Below are 17,911 nucleotides of genomic sequence, written 5' to 3' on the forward strand. Positions count from 1 at the left end.
ACTTTGGTTATTTTCCTATTTGAGTATTTTAAGCTTGTGCTTGGCGAACCCTGTTTCTCTCTTCTCTCATGAAATCTCGTTGAAAACCATTGAGCGGAGACCTAAGCAGTCAATTGTTGAATTTCCTAAACAAGGACCTGCTGGATGATTCCTACTGACATGAAGTCAATGTAATTTATGTTCTCATTTGAAGCCAGGCCCTGACCGGATTAATAGTACACTTGCTGCAGTTATTTTTACTTCTCTCAACTGGAAGCAGGGGAAAACGGGAGGGGGAATGAAGAAAAGAGGCATCATGAGGGTGCGGCTGAGTGCGCTCACTGAAGTGGAGAATGTGCCTAATTGAATATGTAGACCTTGCTGATGGCAAATGGGTCACACTATTAACAGCCGAGAGCTGAACCGCAATGGCTTTGAGTCAATCATAAGAAAATGGGAAGAGATGCAGGAGCTTTTGGGCTGTGACCCAAGCAGGGGATTGTGATGGCACTTAACATAATGCATTACAAATGTGTACATCTAAAAATGTATTTTTCCGCACTTTTGTGCGACGTGGAGGGGGCATTTAATTAGCCAAGTAAATGCATGCCAGCGTTTGCGCAATGTTCTGCCACATTGTGCAAGTGCCGTAGCGTATGTGGGGGTGTATACGGAGGCTTACGTGTTATTATCAATTTGGGGTGACAATAGCACAAGCTCTAGTTTGCTGATGTTTCCTAGAGCCAAATTTCTCTGTGCTGGAATGACCTGTAAATTAATTACATGGAACCCTGTCAATTAAATAACTGCTTAAAAACTAGATGAGGCCCCCAAACAGTCATTTTTGCATTTATTTATATACAGTGGTGGGCCATCAGAGCCTGCAAGGCCTTTCTTACTGGCCTGAAAAATATCAGAATCATGTGATGTCAATTATATTTTGTTTACCAATACTTAAATTAAATAATTTTATATTGTCTGACAGCGTACTTACATTGCTTCCCCCCTGGTTGCGCTGTTCCTAGATGTGTGCTTTCATATTTAAGCATTTAACTAATCACATTTCAGCCAATATTTGTTGCCAGAAATCTACCCAGAGGCCATCCGTCCATCCATCCATTATCTTGCGCTTATCCGGGGTCAGGTAAAAGGGAATCCCAGCCGTCCCTATCCCCAGCCACCTCCTCCAGCTCATCTGACGGGATCCCGAGGCGTTCCCAGGCCAGCCTAGAGACATAGCCTATCCAGCGTGTCCTGGGTCGCCCCCGGGGCCTCCCAGAGGCCTTCACAAACAATTCTGCAAGCCATGTAGCACAACATCAGTGTCAATAAAGCTCTTGGTTTAGCCAATCAGATTCAGCATTGACAAGTTAGTGCATGATAGCAGGCCTAGGGAAACGTCACTAGTTTCACAAACTATGATTTGCTCGGGGCGGTAACGGGAGTATCACAACGAAAACGTTCATTAAAAAAATCCCTGTATCCACTGCTTCTGTTGAACTTTTTCATACATATACATCATACTCTCTCTCTCTCTCTCTCTCTCTCTCTCTCTCTCTCTCTCTCTCTCTCTCTCTCTCTCTCTCTCTCTATATATATATATATATATATATATATATATATATATATATATATATATATATATATATATATATATACCGTATTTTCCGCACTATAAGGCGCACCTAAAAGTCTTAATTTTTTTCAAAAGCTGACCATGCGCCTTATAATACAGTGCGCCTTATTTATGGATCAATATTAAATCGCAAAGTCTTCCAACTAACTTGCAGCCGCCGACTAGATTTTCCCCTGAACGCCAAGTAGTCCGCGGTGTATGCTGGGATTTATTTACCGGCGTTTCATTGGCTAACCAATGTGTCAATCATCATTTGAATCGATCACTATTGGCTAAAGTTATTCGGAGGTCAAGGGGCGGATCCTTTTTATCATTTACAGTCTGGCATAGGCGTAAGCTGTAAAACAAAGCCTGCAATCGGCCGAAAAAGATGTGTCAATCATCAGTTGAATCGATCACTATTGGCTAAAGTTATTCGGAGGTCAAGGGGCGGATCCTTTTTATTATTTACAGGCTGGCATTGGCTGAAGCGGCAAAACAAAGCCTGCAATTGGCCGAAAAAGATGAATGCGTATAGCACATGGTTGACGGCATACAGAAAGCATTTTTTTACTATTCTGTATTTGTAAATATTTTTTTCTCCTGGATTTACTAAACTCACGGATATAAGAGGACCATGGCTGCACATTATTATTGAACACAACGACTTCGGTGAGGTACTTCGGCTATATATTTTCCCTGTATCTTGTTTCAGACTGAACTCGATGTTTCTGTAATAAGCGGTGCAGATAATGGATGGAATGGAGTGTCTATTTTTAAATTAAACTCAATTCCAAGTGTTTATTGTCATATGCACAGTAAAGTTGCGAGCAAAAACAGAAACTAAGGAATGGTTGGCATTTCTTAAATCCCAAGACTTTAACCTTCCGAATGATGGAACGATGCATTTGAGTGACATCGTACGGACACCGCATCCGCACGTGTTCTCGACACGTATTTGCGTCTTTGCAAGCTTTGGGAATGTTAAGGGGGTAAAAAGTTTGACTGAACTATCTGACTGTTTTGTCGACGTTCCCATTGTAGCGCCTTATAATCCGGTGCGTCTTACGTATGTCAAATATAGGACCAAAAACTATTTTTTGGGGGTGCGCCCTATAACCCGGTGCGCCTTATAGTGCGGAAAATACGGTATATATAGGTAGAGAAATCTGTATATAACATTAGGCTCACCTAGAGGGAGCTGACAAAATTCTCCACTATCTTGCTGCTCCGGGTACCCCGATTGAACAAAAACTTTTGTGAAAGGCTGGGCAAAAAATGAGAACAAATCTGGCGTTGTTTGGTGACCTAGAGTGTCCGTGTTTATACTCTTCCTAGTGCTTTGTATCACTAATTTTTCTTTTGCACTACACAATGTAGTAAGAAATCATTACACAGGGTTCCTTAAAAGTAACGCAAATTTAGCAGACAAGGGCTCACTGGCAAACATAAAACAATAAAACACTTCAGCAGCTATGCATAACTTGAAAGTAAATGTACATGTGACACCAAACTAAGAACTATTGAAGAATGAATGACACAAAAATTTGTATTGTCTGTGAATGTGCACAATATTAAAATCAAGTTTTAAGCTGTAGCCTACTGTTAAGCTGGGCTCTCTTGCCAAATAGAAGTCTAAAGGCTTATGTATATACATACAGACGCCAGAATAGCTGCAAAAGGTGATGAGAAAAGGTCAGAGATGCCACACAAGATTAAAACGATCCTCAGAAGCTCAGAAGATCCTGTCACAGAGCTTCAGCGCAACCTGCTACATCATGCATGAGCGCTAAAAACGGGGAAGTCCCTCTGTGTCGTTCGCGTCAGCTCGCTGTCAACTTCAGCTACAAGAACATGTTTTTGGAATACATTTCTCTCCTCAGACAACACGAGAAAATGATGTGGGTTGTTGTTTTTTTCTCTGAAGCATCTTGAGCCAAACAGTGGGTTTGTGTGGGAGATCTCGCTACCAGCCCCCCTCTGTGCACCAACACTGAGGCACCTCTTTTGTCCGACCCCTGCACAAGAAACCCCAATAGAGAAGCACAGGGAGAGAAAACATAACCAAGTGAGACCCATGTGTTTGCTGATGTTCTCTTTGGTCCCTTTTTGTTAAAATTGCAGATAGTTAAGCGTTGAGGCACATTTTGACCATCTTTTTTTTTGCCCTAAATAATGGTTTCAAAACAAAGTACGGGCATAGTTATTTTGAAAGAAATGTCACAAAATACAGCAAACTAGGATACCAACATATTAACCTTTGGTACAGATAGCACTGGGTCAGAGGAAGAAGCAGTGTGCACGCTGTGTGTGTAATTCTGCAATAAAATTGCTCTGATTGTTTTGCCAAATCATTGGGGTGTTTACAGTTTTTTCCTGTTGGTTCTTGTTAAAAAGTGTCTCAACAGTGAACATAAATTGTTTAATGAGCTTCCATATAAACGTTTGTTTAGCGATATACAATTAAAACGTGGTCTGTCGGTGACACCTTCACTGTAAACTGTAGTTGAGACTGGATCGAACCTTCTATGTATTTACTGTTATCCCGCCTAAGCACGTGCTACATTCGGCTTGCATGCAGCAATGCTTTACATAATTGTGCATATTCCATTTAGTTTCTGAGCCAGATGTACTCATGAAAACAGGCATATATGGCTCGTTATTAAGGTTAAAATAAAAAATTAATACCAAGTTTTAGGTTTGGAACCATGTGTCTTACACAATAATGCGGCCAATTTAGTAGCGAGGTTAACCTTATAGCAGGGGTCGGGAACCTTTTTGACTCAAAGAGCCACAAAAGGAAAAAATATTAATTTTATTTTGGGAAAGAGCCACACCATATATTATGAGACAAATTTACTAAATTGCTAAACCCGCGCCCCAGACAAAAGCTTAGTCTTCAGCACATTTATTTTTGATGATTTGATAAAAATTATGAAAAGAGAATAATGCCAGAGCCCCTGTCCCAAATTCAACAAACATACCACTTTAAACCTGTCTCTTTCTTGCAATTACTCAAGATCAGTTAAACTCCTTTTGACCCTTTTTTTTCAAACCAGATGCAAGCATTTATTTTGTAAAAACGTCACAACATTCTGAGAATAGGGAGCCTTATGTGCTTACCTTTGGCGAGAGATGGGAGGGAATGCTTGTACTTTTTGCATAGCTCCACCCATCCCTCCCACTCACCCAATCAAATGACTAAGTTCTCTTCCGGTGTTTTGGCGTATTTACAGTTCTGTGGATTCATCATAAAGTATCTGAACACTGAACACCGATTATATAGTGAACTTTTAAATAAAGGATTCTTTAGCGTTGTACAGCCAAAACGAGTTTTTTTTCCCCCTTTTTTTTGTGTGACACCTTGACTGTAAATTGTAATGAAAAACGTGCCCTATATATATACTGCGAAGTGTTATCCTCGTGTTTAGCTTTGGTTAGGCTTTACGTGTACTTGGATAGGACAGACATCTCCGGTTTTGAACAAGATGGAGAAATTTTGCATGCAATCAAATTGGTCTCTGAGCCACAGATACTCATAGAAAGAGCCATATATGGCTCGCGAGCCATAGGTTCCCGACCCCTGCCTTATAGTATAGTATAGCATAGTATAGTATAGTATAGTATGCATACTTGTCAACCTGTACGTTTTTGCCATACAAAGTATGTTTATTATGTATTTTAAGACGTGTACGACGTACAAGAAAATCTGTACGGAAAAATGCTAATTTGTCAATTATGGGTACCATCCGGTACACACCGACTATCGAGAAACTAAACGCCATTTACCAATGGACTACCACGAACCAATTGATCACTAGAGGACGCTTTGACACGACAAATAAATGTCAACTTGGCCTTTTTTTTAAGCAGCTATAAATTGCCCTGTGAGTTCTATGTTACTGTATGGTTGCTGCTGTGTTAACGCCACGTTGATTGAATTTCATTTGTATTTGACTCATCACAAGAAAAGAAATGAAAGAGAAACAGAAAGAAGTTAAAAACTGTTGCCCATACAACTGAGATAAGGCAGAGGGCAGGGGACACCCTTGACTTATTGCCAGTCATTCACAGGGCAATGCATACACACAAACACACACACACACACACACACACATACACAGAAATTGGGATTCATTGATATATTTAGATTAGCTAGATAAAATGAAATTAGCACAATATAAGCACTGATGTCAATTGATAAAATCTGAATTAAAGTGAACGAGTAGGAGGTGGAGCAATGGCTGAAAATCCTGAGAGCCATCTGCTGGCATTCCTATCAGTGTGGATAAGCCTCCCTCATGTCCCTTTCCTCATGTGGTTAGTCTGTGCCCCGCTATAATCATATTTTATGTCTAATACTATTTATTTTGTTTTTATTGTATTTTAACCATTGTATGTGTCTGTGTATTATGTGTTTTGAGTTGTGGGGAAGGGTAAAAGAGGCAATTGGTTCATTGGTCGGTTGGTTGGTTGGTTGGTTGGTTGGTTGGTGTGCTGATTGGTTCGTTGGGTGGTGTGCTGGTTGGTTGGTTTATTGGTTGGTCAGTTGGTTGGTTGGTTGGTGTGCCTGGTGGTTGGTTGGTTGGTTGGTTGGTTGGTTGGTTGGTTGGTTGGTTGGTTGGTGTGCTGGTTAGTTGGTTGGTGTGCTGGTTGGTTGGTTGGTTGGTTGGTTGGTGTGCTGGTTGGTTGGTTGGTTGGTTGGTTGGTGTGCTGGTTAGTTGGTTGGTGTGCTGGGTGGTTGGTTGGTTGGTTGGTTGGTTGGTTGGTTGGTTGGTTGGTTGGTTGGTTGGGTTGGTTGGTTGGTTGGGTGGGTTGGTTGGTTTTGTTTGGTTGGTTGGTTTGTTGGTTGGTGTGCTGGTTGGTTGGTTGGTTGGTTGGTTTTGGTTGGTTTAATCCCTTAACCACACAGGTGGTAGGGGCCCCATTCCCTGTGGTGTGTCTTGGGCAAGTTTAGCCTTGTGGGGCCCATCCCTTTCCAGTCAAACATATGTTTTGCTTTATGGTCTTATTGTACACTGTATATTTTTGTACAGCACTTTGAAAGGCAAACTATTGCCTTAAAAGTGCTTTATAAATAAATCTGATTAGATTTTTTTTTTTACAGTTTGTGTATTGTTCCCCAATGCAACATCGTTTGCAGCCTGGTCATCCTGGAAGGGGGATTACCTCTTGTGTGGCATCTTCTTAAGGTTTCCTATTTTCCTCATGCTGAGGCTTTTTCGTTTTTACTTCACTGCATGCAGGTTTCGTATCAGGGGATGGTGTAATTGTGACCTGTGCAGTCCTTTGAGATATTTCGTGACTAAGGGCTGTACAAATAAAAGTGACTTGACGTGAATTTAATTAAAAATGAAGTCATTCAGATCAAAAACAACAAGACTTATGACTCAAGCATTTAGGAATCACCATTTAGGCAAAAAGACAAAATGAAAGTAAGACAGGTGACTTAGAGCGAGCTGTGACTCATTCTAGATTCAAAGGGAAGCCCTTACAAATGGGAAGAAAACTTTTACTCATCAAGAGATCGCAGGCATTGTCTAATCATGCGACCAAACAACACCTAATAAGTGTTGGATAACAACCGATGTTGATCTCGTCCCCGCGGTGAGAAATGACTCATATAACTTCCCCCGACAGGATGTTGAGATGATCTAATCTTTAAAGTCCAATTTTGACGGGCTTCCATGCTCTTTGTTCTTGTCAAAAAATCAAAATCAATTTTCACGGAGCGTCATTTCCACGATCTGCAAAACACATCTTTTAAAATTAGGTGCGTTCGCTCAGCTGAGCTGCAGTTACATCATTTCCAAGGAACTCTGGAAATGAATAATGGATTGTCACAGAAATGCAAATTTGAAGGCAATTGAAGGCTTCAGATCTTGTTTTTCTTTTGTGCTGTTTTTGGAAATGCTTTGATGGTGAGAATTTATAAATATTCCAAGGAGAAGACAGCAATACTATTTTTGCCTGTTCTTCATTAATTCAGATTACTTTAAAAAATGGACTAAAGGGGGCACCCAACTATAGACAGCACCAATTACTTTTTAAAAGGAAAAAAAATGTACATACATGTGTAGCACCGGAAAGTAAGCTGCCGGTTGCTAAATTGTACCAACATTCAAGATTTTATTCTTGCAGGTTCTCCCGAGCGTTCTCCATTCGGGCCCCGGTGCAGTGGAATGCTCTGCCCCCTGAAATTCGATCTGCAACCTCAGTGGAACTGTTTAAATCTAGGCTTAAAACAAACTTCTGTTCTATAGCTTATGAATTACGTATATTTCATGTTGACAATATCTGTGTATTGTTTGTAATTGCAACATCCGTTCCAGCCTGGTCTTCCTGGAAGGGGGATTACCTCATGTGCCTTCTCAAGGTTTCTTCATTTTCCTCATCTTGAGGTCTTTGAGTTTTTCCTTGCCCTCATGTAGGTTTTAGTCAGGGGATAGTGTTATAAAAGTCTGTGCAATAATCTATGGTCTGTGAAGCCCTTTGAGACCCCTTGTGATTAAGGGCTATACAGATAAACATGGCTTGACTTGACCTTAACGTTTTGTTCCAAACAGTGCCTCAGACAAACTTGATAACAAAATGAAAATAGTACAATCTTTTTTTTGTATTTAAAGATGACTTGCGGCGTTTGAGGTATTCTTAAGAAGTTTGAAGTAGAAAATTTTTTCTATTATGTGTTAACAATGCTCAACTGAGTTACAAAGAGCATCTATGTTTTTTTCCCACCGCACCTATCTGCTTTTATCTTAATTTTATAAGAGGTGTTTGGGACTCTCAATACATTAGGAAGCGCCCCTACAACCTCGCCCAAGGAGAATGCCAGATCATGTTGTTCCACTTTTGAATTTAACACAATTAGCCTGTTCAATTTATGGACCCAGGCTTTCTTGACAGTGTTTTGACATGTTAATGGACTGTGAAAGGTACAATGTAAGATTTGACTACTAGATGTCGCTGTATTGTGTAGTGCAATGGTCCTCATTCCAATTACAGTAGCCCTACAATACACCCCTCAAACCTATCCACCAAATATCACATTTCAAATGCAAAATAGCACCTCAATCCGTCGTTTTTTATGTTTTTGGCCCTTAGTGGAATGTGCAGGGGGAAATAACCGACAGTGTCCTATATTGAAGTGGTCTGTAATTGTGCTCCAAAACGTTCAAGCGAATGTGGGATATGTTAAAACCTGAGCCTATCATCTCTTTGAATAGCAAAAGCCACGTTGAAAGACAGAATCTGGAACTGGACCAGATTGGTGAATTCAGCAGGGTCATAGATGCAACCTGTACAAGAAAACCAAAGAAAGCAGAGATTCATCTTAACAATGCCAGAATGTGAAGCTGTATTCTTGTTTTGTTCTGTGTGTGGGTGCCCTGCAGTGAAATAATTGCCTCTTGTCTGTTTACTCAAATAGGTCTTCCTTTTCTCTTTCAAAATTCCGTCTATCTGTTCAGCCGTCAATAAGGGGTAGGCGATACTTGGAATTTTAGTCTCGATACGTTACAAATAAATGCATGTAGTGTCAATCGATAGCGATCGATACCTTTTGCTTGGAGATGTCATGATCATTGAACAAATGAACCCTTGCCATTGAGTTGTTTTATATTTACAAGAAACACAGTAAAAATAATTAAAGCACTAAAAATATTTCCATTTTAACTGCAATTCAAACTTTAACAATGTAAAAAGTAAATTACAACTGATTCTGAACAAAAGCCAAGAGAGTCAAATAAAAGAGCAGCAATGTAACAAAAATACAAATATAACGATGTCAACATGTCTAATATATCTTTCACTCCACACTATTTTGATAATAAAGTCAGAAAGTGCAAATAGTATAAACACTACAATCTAAAACCAGTATCCAAAACAAAAAACTCCGTATACAGCAACTGTTACAGAGCAAAAGTCAAGAGAGTCGAACCCCCAAAAAAATCAGTTATGTAACTAAGCCCTTTTGGCTCTGTTTCCATAGTCACAACGGATTTGCAGCTTTTTGTTCAGGAACAGTAACATGTTTACATTTTTGGTTACAGCTCGTTTCTCTCTTTAGGTTTAACTTCCTTGATGGGTATATGTAAATTTCCCACAATAGCGGACCACTGTACCAAATAAATGACACCTGACGTTTTCGTTTTCTCTTATTTTTAAAGAAAAGTCCAAAATGTGCTGTGCTTCCTAGTTTGTCATATTTAGCTTTGGTGCGTTCGAAGATGTGGCCCTCTCTTCTGCCTGGCAGACAAGATACAGTAGCAAGGCAGGTAGGGAGCGCTGCTAAAATTATGCGTGTCCGTCTCACAAACAGGCATAAACGAGAGCTTGGCCGAGGGTTTTGGGTGAACGAGAAGGACTGTGCTGTCTACATATAGAGGCGAAATTGTGGGAGGGGTGGAGTATCAACCCCAGGTCAATAGTATAGATCCAATCCAAGTACTAGCTTAGTATCAATAATATCGATATTTGTGTCAACCCGCCCACCCCTTCTGTCAATATATTGTTGTGAGGCATCCATGTTACATTGCATATTCTTGTGCTTCGACAGGAAACTAATGAGCTGGTGGCTATCAAGAAGTTCAAGGACAGTGAGGGTGAGAAAGAAAAAGCAAAGCGAAAAATACATTTAAAAATCCTCATGATCATCATGCTGTACTTCATCTTCACCACTTTTTTTTCATAGAAAATGAAGAGGTCAAGGAAACCACCCTGCGGGAGCTGAAGATGCTTCGCACGTTAAAGCAGGACAACATTGTTGAGCTCAAGGAAGCCTTTCGCCGCCGGGGGAAGCTCTACCTCGTCTTTGAATACGTGGAGAGGGTTCGTACTTTTCTATCTAACTGTAGTGGAGGATTTTCGCTCTATTCACATGCTTACCATACCCATAAAAAAATGTATCGCCATAGCAACATATGAAAAAATCTTTTTCACTGGATAATGGTATTCCCTGACTGTGTTTTATTTTTTATTTTTATGACCAAAGTAATTTTCTCCCTCAGAATCTTTCATGTCCTTTCTGAGTGGGGAGTAAAAAATAGTAGAAATGACTTTCCGGGCAAAAACAAACAATAAACATGTGCATGATCGAACTGACCCGTGTCAAACTTATTTTAGCATAGGGGCCACATGGCTCGAAAAAAACATGCTCCCTAAGAGAAAGAAGGAAAGAGTAAGAAGAATAGAGAAACAGAGAGAGAGAGAGAAATAGATAGAGTGAGAAAGGGAAAGAGCAAGACAGAGGGAGAGAGAGAGGGAGAAAAAAATAGAGAAAGAGAGAGAATTAAAGAGAGAGAGGGAGTGAGTGAGGAAGAAAAACATAGAGAAAGAGAGAATTAAAGAGAGAGGGGGGGAGAAAGAGAGAAAGAGAAAAGCTGGAAATTTAATGAACTAGACAATGGACAACATTTAACATAAATTGCAGTAAAAGGACATTCTCATTTGGTCTAATGTGTCAGATGAGGATTCATAAAATTGATTAATCTCGGATTCCTGACCCTGTCTAATATCTGTTTCAGTTTGATGACCGGCCTTCTACTGTAATTTCAGTTGATAACCTAATGTTAGTTGAAAATGACCATTTATAGCCATTTTTAGGGTTTTAGAATCAACCTGTTTCTGTTTTGTGTCTGTGATTGAAAAAAATAAACACTAGCATAACAGGAAAACCTTGATTTCCCTGTGTTAACGCATAAAACACACAAAAAAATCTAAATACAGTTATCCCTTGCGGTTTCGCTACTCCTGGGTTTTTCGTTGTCCATTGTGTTCTGCAGCAGACAACACGCAGCAAATGTTATCAGAGTGGCGGAGGGCTGTGATCAGGCGTTGGGTGGGCGTGACTCTCTGTGTGCATAGCTGTGTTAGGCTGTTGTATGCTGTGAGTCAAACAGCTGGGGTGGACAGGCGTACAAGTAAATATGTCCACCCACCCCAAACAAATTGTGAAGCAGGGCTACAACACGTATTTTACCAGGCCCTGGTTACTGTCAAAATATATTCACAATTAAATCAGACTCTGAGGAAAGTCAGAAGAGCGCAAAGAAATGCTGATTACCAGCAAGTGCTCCGAGGATTGTTATCGGGTCCAGGAAAAGATAGATGTGGTGTCGGGAGAGGAAGCAGTAGCGTGGCTGCAGGTCTTACTGCTATGGCTAGGCTACGCAACAACTAAGCCACCCCTCAACGCCAGATCCATTACCCATGGAGCAAATTACCTCAAGTTACAGCGCATGAAAAACCACTACATCTGGGATTTTTGGATTTTATTCATCACGTAGATCTGGCTCAGTCCAGGGATCCCTGATGCGAGCTCTCTACATTGAGAGAAACCCTCCTATTTTGTTGTACTATTGTATAATGACAAGAAAGACCATTCATTCCTTAATTTGGTTCTCCTAGTTTCGTTTATTGATTTATAGTTGTTATTTTGTTACACTTGTATATATTATACGCCACATCTAATACAGTAATAAATGACCACAAAAATAAAAGAAAAAATTGAGGAAAAAGTAATAGACAAAAAGAAAAGCTCCAGAAGAGGGAAAAGAAACATGAAAAAGATAAGAGACAAAGAGAGAAATTGCTTTTTTTTTGTTATTGTCTTTTTTCTTCCTTATTTTCTTTCATTTTTTCTTTCTTTTCCTCTATTTTCATTTTTTGCCTTCTTTCCCTGCTTTTCTTTTTATTCCTGTTTTTCTTTTTTTCCTTTTTTTCCTTATTTCTTTTTACCTATTTCTTATTCCTTTTTTAAAAGACAACCACTTTCCTTTCTTTTTTTCTTTCTTTGTGAAAGGCTGGGTAAAAATGGGAATAAAAAGGGTTCTTTTCACTCACTTTTCGTGTCCGTAGTTTGTAATCTTTTTTTGGACTCACTAGCGGACAAATATAAAACACTGTTCCTTTAAGAACAGTAGAATGTTTTTAGCTGTTCTGTTTTTCTGAAAAACCCCTTTTTGCCCAAACTCACCCGAATCATTGGGCCCCCAATTCAATTGACTTTGAAGCCCCTGCACAAAATAGTTTGAGGGATATACCCCAGTAGACATAACTTTAAAAAATGAACGATGAGAAGTCATCTCACGTCAGATTTTGGATTGCACCTTGCAGAACATGCTAGAGCTGTTGGAGGAAGTTCCTAATGGTGCGGCACCAGATAAAGTGCGAAGTTACATCTACCAGCTTATCAAAGCCATCAACTGGTGTCACAAGAACGAAATCGTCCATAGAGGTAAGAACATTTGTATTAGTTGGCATTGTAATAATTGTTTTTGTCATGGTTGCCATAGCGCCCACTTGGCCGCGCCTGTATGTGTCATGGTTGCCATGGTACTCACTTGGCCCCGCCCATGTGTGTCATGGTTGCCATAGCGCCCACTTGGCCACACCCGTGTGTGTCACGGTTGCCATGGTGACCAATTGGCCCCGCCCGTGTTGTGCCAGCTGCGGCTCGTTTAAAGATTGACTTTCTGTGTATCTAAAGCTCAGCGCTATCTTGCTTCAGGGTCAGCCTGTACTGTCAGAACCAGAACAGATACAGGACCAAATCGCGTGACGCTCACACAAGCTTGAAAGGGGTATTACCACGTGTGAGGTCCCTTCTCAAGGTTTCTCTTTTTCCTCACTCTCAGGTTTTGAGTTGTTCCTTGTTCACATGTTGGTTTAAGATCAGGTAATTGTGGAATTGTAATCCTGTGCAGTCCTTTGAGACATTTTTGTAATTAAGGGCTATATAAATAAATGTGACTTGACTATGTGACTATTTTATGGGAAATGGGGAGTCATGTTCGTTAGGAAGCCGGTCTGGCGTGGAAGGTCAGGACGGCAGAGACCGACAAGATCGATAACGAATCAGGGTAATGAAAATTAACAGGAGAAACTAACCAGCAGGACAAGAATAGACGGAATACAAAACTGGAACCTGAAATTAAACAGTACAAACATAAACAAGAACAATACCAGACTGCAGATATCACAGGAAAACAGGACAGAACCCACGTCTTGTGGGGCAGAAGTTCGTTGACAGGCTGACCCTGAAGCAAGAGAGTGCTGAGCTTTATATACACAGAAAGTCAATCTCTAAACGAGCCGCAGCTGACACAAAACGGGTGGGGCCAATTGGGCACCATGGCAACCGTGACAGTTTTCCTCTTTGCATTTGAGAGAAATTTGTAGAGGAAGGCTAAGAAAACGAACCCTCATGTGTGGACTCAGTTTGACCTTCTGCACATTTAAGCCCCTTTCCCACTACACGGTTCAGGCCTTCCTGGCCTCTCCCGGCCTCTCCCGGCCTCTACCCAGGTACCTTTTCCATTATAGGTCGGTGATGCGTCTTGACGTCATTTCACGTTATATTTGGCGCAAATCTTCGGCGCAAATCTTCGGCTCAAATCTTCGGCGTGAACCAGCGGCACACTCACACTGACACTCACACTCAGACAAGCCCCGTCGAGTTCCCATTGGATTTGTTCGTCGCCGATAAAAGATAGGAAACACTGCTCCTCGTCAGAAGAAGCTGAATTTCGTGCGGTAGCCCTAATTTCAAAATGGTGTTCGTTGCGGCAAAATACAAAAAGGCGACGTTATTTGGAAAATGGTAGTGAGGATGAGCTGAACCTTCCTTTTTCCTACTACCCTCTCTGAACAATCATTGGTCCGCAAGGCCCCAATGTAATGGCCAAATCAATGGTCGGCAGTGACGCACATGACCTTTTAAGTCTCACTGGAAAAAGCTGTTCGTGGGTCTAGCAGTGTGGGAGCAGAGGCCTCTGTTCTGTTCTGCTTCTGTAGTCATGTTTGTTGCGTTAAAATTGTAAGTAATTTGCTGTAAAAAAGTTTCAGGGAGCTTTTAGGTTTTTATATACCTTTATACATGTTGCTGCATGTTCCTGCACTGTAGGTTTTTGCTTTAACTGAAAGATTAGTCATGTTAGTTGTGTTGTTGAGGACAAGAATAAATAAATTTAAGAAAAGGAAAAAGAAAAAGGAAAAAGAGAAAAAAACAAAAAGATAACAGAGGAAAAAGAAACAGAAAAGAGGGGAGGAAGCAAGAAAGATAAGGGAGGGGGGCATTTTTTTGCTTGTACCTGTAGCAGCAAGACGGCTGTCAAAGATACCAGCTTTTCAATCAATAAAATTGAAAAGGTTTTTCTTGATTTGAGTCGAGGTTTGTAATTAGTGTGGGATGCTGGGTACTGAAGTAATACCAGTTGAGAACCATTGCACTCTTCAACCCTGCGGCTGCATCGACTCGCTACAACGGGTCAGGTGTATCGACATTTCGTTCTGTGTACATTGTTACAAAGAATGACAATACAAAGGAAATTATTATTATTATTATTATTATTATTATTAAAGGTGCTGTCCGGAATTTGAAAATTTTCCATTTGCTGACGCCATCATCTGGCTTAAATCAGCATTGCAGCCTTTGTCAAGCTGCATGTGTGGCCCGTACAAGTACATGCATCTCAAGAACGCCCTCGAATAAAATCTTGTTTTTTTGTCTTTCATGGGGTTTAGGTTGGCATTTGGACTATACAGTACTTAAAACAGTCCTTTTCTCACTTTCACCATTTTCATGCACGAGCATGAAATCACTCTCTCCTTGCCCCCTTCTCCTGCTTCCTAATGTGTTGCTAGTTCCACAGAGCTCTGATAAAAGTAAGATAAAGCAGATAGGATCAGTGGCAAAAAAGATACAAAGGCTCTTCGAACTCAGGTAGGTAATAGACAAAAAATAAAGAAATGGAAAAAATATTCTACTTTCAACTTTTTAATGTCACCTCAACCCATGGAGCCTACCTCTATTTAGACATGTTTTACTTATCTTTAATAGAGTAGCTTAAATAGTGAAAATGAAATAAGTGCTTGTAAGGCTCCATATTCAAATTCTTCAATATTGGAACAGTGTCAGTAATATTTTTACATTTTCTCACTCACTCCTCCAGACATCAAACCTGAGAACCTTCTCATCAGCTCGGAGGATGTCCTCAAGCTCTGTGACTTTGGTAAGTGTTAGGATTTTTTACGCTTTCCTGCAGACTCAATAATCAATTACTGTTCAATAAAAGACTAAACATTTTGAAATATTGATCTAAAATACATATAGTACATATTTTTAATGGATTTATATTCGAGAGATTTTAAAGGTCATCATCTGAATCGTTCCATAAATGAAGATCTTTTCAGGTGACGCAATAGCTTTTTAATATTGGACCTTGAAGTTATTGATTCCTCTGAGATAACGTGCCGCCGCTATTTTAACATTACTTTCTATATTTGTATTTCAATGTCTTTGGGGATTTCCCAAATACTTTGTTTTTGATACATCTAATGACGATTTGTTTTTATCAGACCATTCTTTTACTTTGTTAATTATATAGTTATACAAGCTCTCACCTTCTTTAGTTGCCCCGCCACAGGTCGCTTATCCAATCAGAAAGCGCGGGGTGGTGACGGGATCAAGGAGAAGTGGAGGATTAGGAGCAAAGAGAAAGAGAGTTTAGGCCACATGAGACTCAGTAATCGGCTCGTTGAATAAAAAAAAAAAATGCCGATACCGATATCCGTCAAATTCCCAGAAATCTGTACCGATAATCGGCCCACCTGATAACCGGTTGACCTCTACCCAGAACACACTCAAAATGGGTACACAAACCACTTTTGGGTCCTGGTCGACGATTTCAGAAACACTGCTATACATTTCACAGCTAACACCACCAACATGAATAACCAAATATTGCTGAAACAGGGAACAAAAATGTAACAATACTGTATGTAATAGAAGTAGTAAAAATTTTATTAAAAATATTTTTCTTTCTTTCTTTCTTTAATCCATGATAAATAAATACTATGGTTGGATGGAAGGATGTGTGGTTCATACTTATTTATGTCCCGTTTTTTTCAGGTTTTGCACGCAACCTATCTGAAGGAACGGATGCCAACTACACGGAGTATGTGGCCACAAGGTGGTACCGTTCACCTGAGCTGTTGCTCGGGTGAGTAAATACTGGATTAAGTGTTAAAGAGCGCTTAAGAATAAGATTTATGAGTTTTTGTGGACATAAGGTGACTCTCTGGCGATAAGCCAGGGCCAGAATCACACAAGTGAATCAGAAGAATGACATTGTATTTACTTATAGGCTACTAAACTTGTCCCTCCCTCCCTTCCTTTTTTAATTTCTTTCTTTCTGTCTGTCTTTCCTTCTTTGCTTCATTCCATCTTTCCTTTCCTTCTTTTGTTCGTTCCTTCTTTTGTTCAATTCTTCTTTTGTTCGTTCCTTCTTTTATTCGTTCCTTCTTTTGTTCGTTCCTTCTTTCGTTCCTTTGTTCCTTCCTTCATTCATTCCTTTCTTCCAACCCCTTTAATTTATTAGTCCAACCCCTGTGAGAGTACTTATTCTACTATGTGGTGCCTGCGCTACAATGACTTTGACCCCCTTACTTTCTGGGAATGGTTTCTCATAGCATGCTGTTTTTGTCTTAATTTTCCCGCCTCAAGCACTTTATTCCTTTCCCTCTTCTCTTCATTCCCAGCGCCACCGATTTTCTCATTTCAGTCATAACGGGCTCCTAATGACTTTTTTTATGTCAGGGCTCCTTATGGCAAGGCGGTGGACATGTGGTCGGTGGGGTGCATCCTCGGAGAACTGAGCGATGGGCAACCTCTGTTTCCTGGGGAAAGTGAAATTGATCAGGTGTGTGAACAAACATCCTCTTCCATAAAAACATATAGAATGATTTTCATTTCACTCCAATTCATACAGTGGGGCTAGTAAGTATTTAGTCAACAACTAGTCGCCCACGTTCTCCTACTTGACAAGATTAGAGAAGCCTGCAATTGTCAACGTGGGTGAACCTCAACCATGAGAGTCAGAATGTGGGGCAAAACAACAGAAAATCACATTGTTTGAGTTTTAAAGAATTTATTTTCAAGTCACGGTGGAAAATAAGTATTCGGTCACCTGCAAAAAAGAAAGATTTACGGCTGTCAAAAAGTTCTGACTTGTTCTGACGAGGCTCCACCTGTATTAATGATGCCTATTTTAACTCATTATCAGTATAAAATGTCCACAACATCAGTTGGTCGCACTCCAAGAGTAAAAGGGCCTCACAACACATAGAGCCTGTCTTTGGCAATGAGTTAAACAAGACTGTTTAAAAGAGACAAGGAAAAATAATGACATGAAAAAAAAGAGAGAAGTTTGGGCCGACAGAAATTCGGGTCGGTCAGGCTTGGTATTAGACTTGAGATCTTGCCTCTGGGTTAAATGTGGCGGACAAAACCTTTACCGACCTGCAAAAGGTTTGTTT

At 40.2% G+C, this 17,911-nt stretch overlaps 1 protein-coding gene across 1 annotated transcript in view; it reads left to right on the forward strand.

Moving 5' to 3' along the window:
- cdkl5 (cyclin dependent kinase like 5) overlaps positions 1-17,911 on the forward strand; it is a 74,227-nt gene that overhangs the window by 21,690 nt on the left and 34,626 nt on the right. The window contains exons 4-9 of the mRNA XM_088334247.1: positions 10,152-10,197; positions 10,287-10,423; positions 12,710-12,830; positions 15,547-15,606; positions 16,506-16,596; positions 17,193-17,295. Of these exons, the coding sequence (XP_088190373.1) occupies positions 10,152-10,197; positions 10,287-10,423; positions 12,710-12,830; positions 15,547-15,606; positions 16,506-16,596; positions 17,193-17,295 (558 nt within the window). The remainder of the gene's footprint in view (positions 1-10,151; positions 10,198-10,286; positions 10,424-12,709; positions 12,831-15,546; positions 15,607-16,505; positions 16,597-17,192; positions 17,296-17,911) is intronic.

Source organism: Urocampus carinirostris, chromosome 4 (genome assembly GCF_059441175.1).
Source record: "Urocampus carinirostris isolate Australia breed hairy pipefish chromosome 4, RoL_Ucar_1.0, whole genome shotgun sequence".
NCBI classification, from domain to species: domain Eukaryota; kingdom Metazoa; phylum Chordata; class Actinopteri; order Syngnathiformes; family Syngnathidae; genus Urocampus; species Urocampus carinirostris.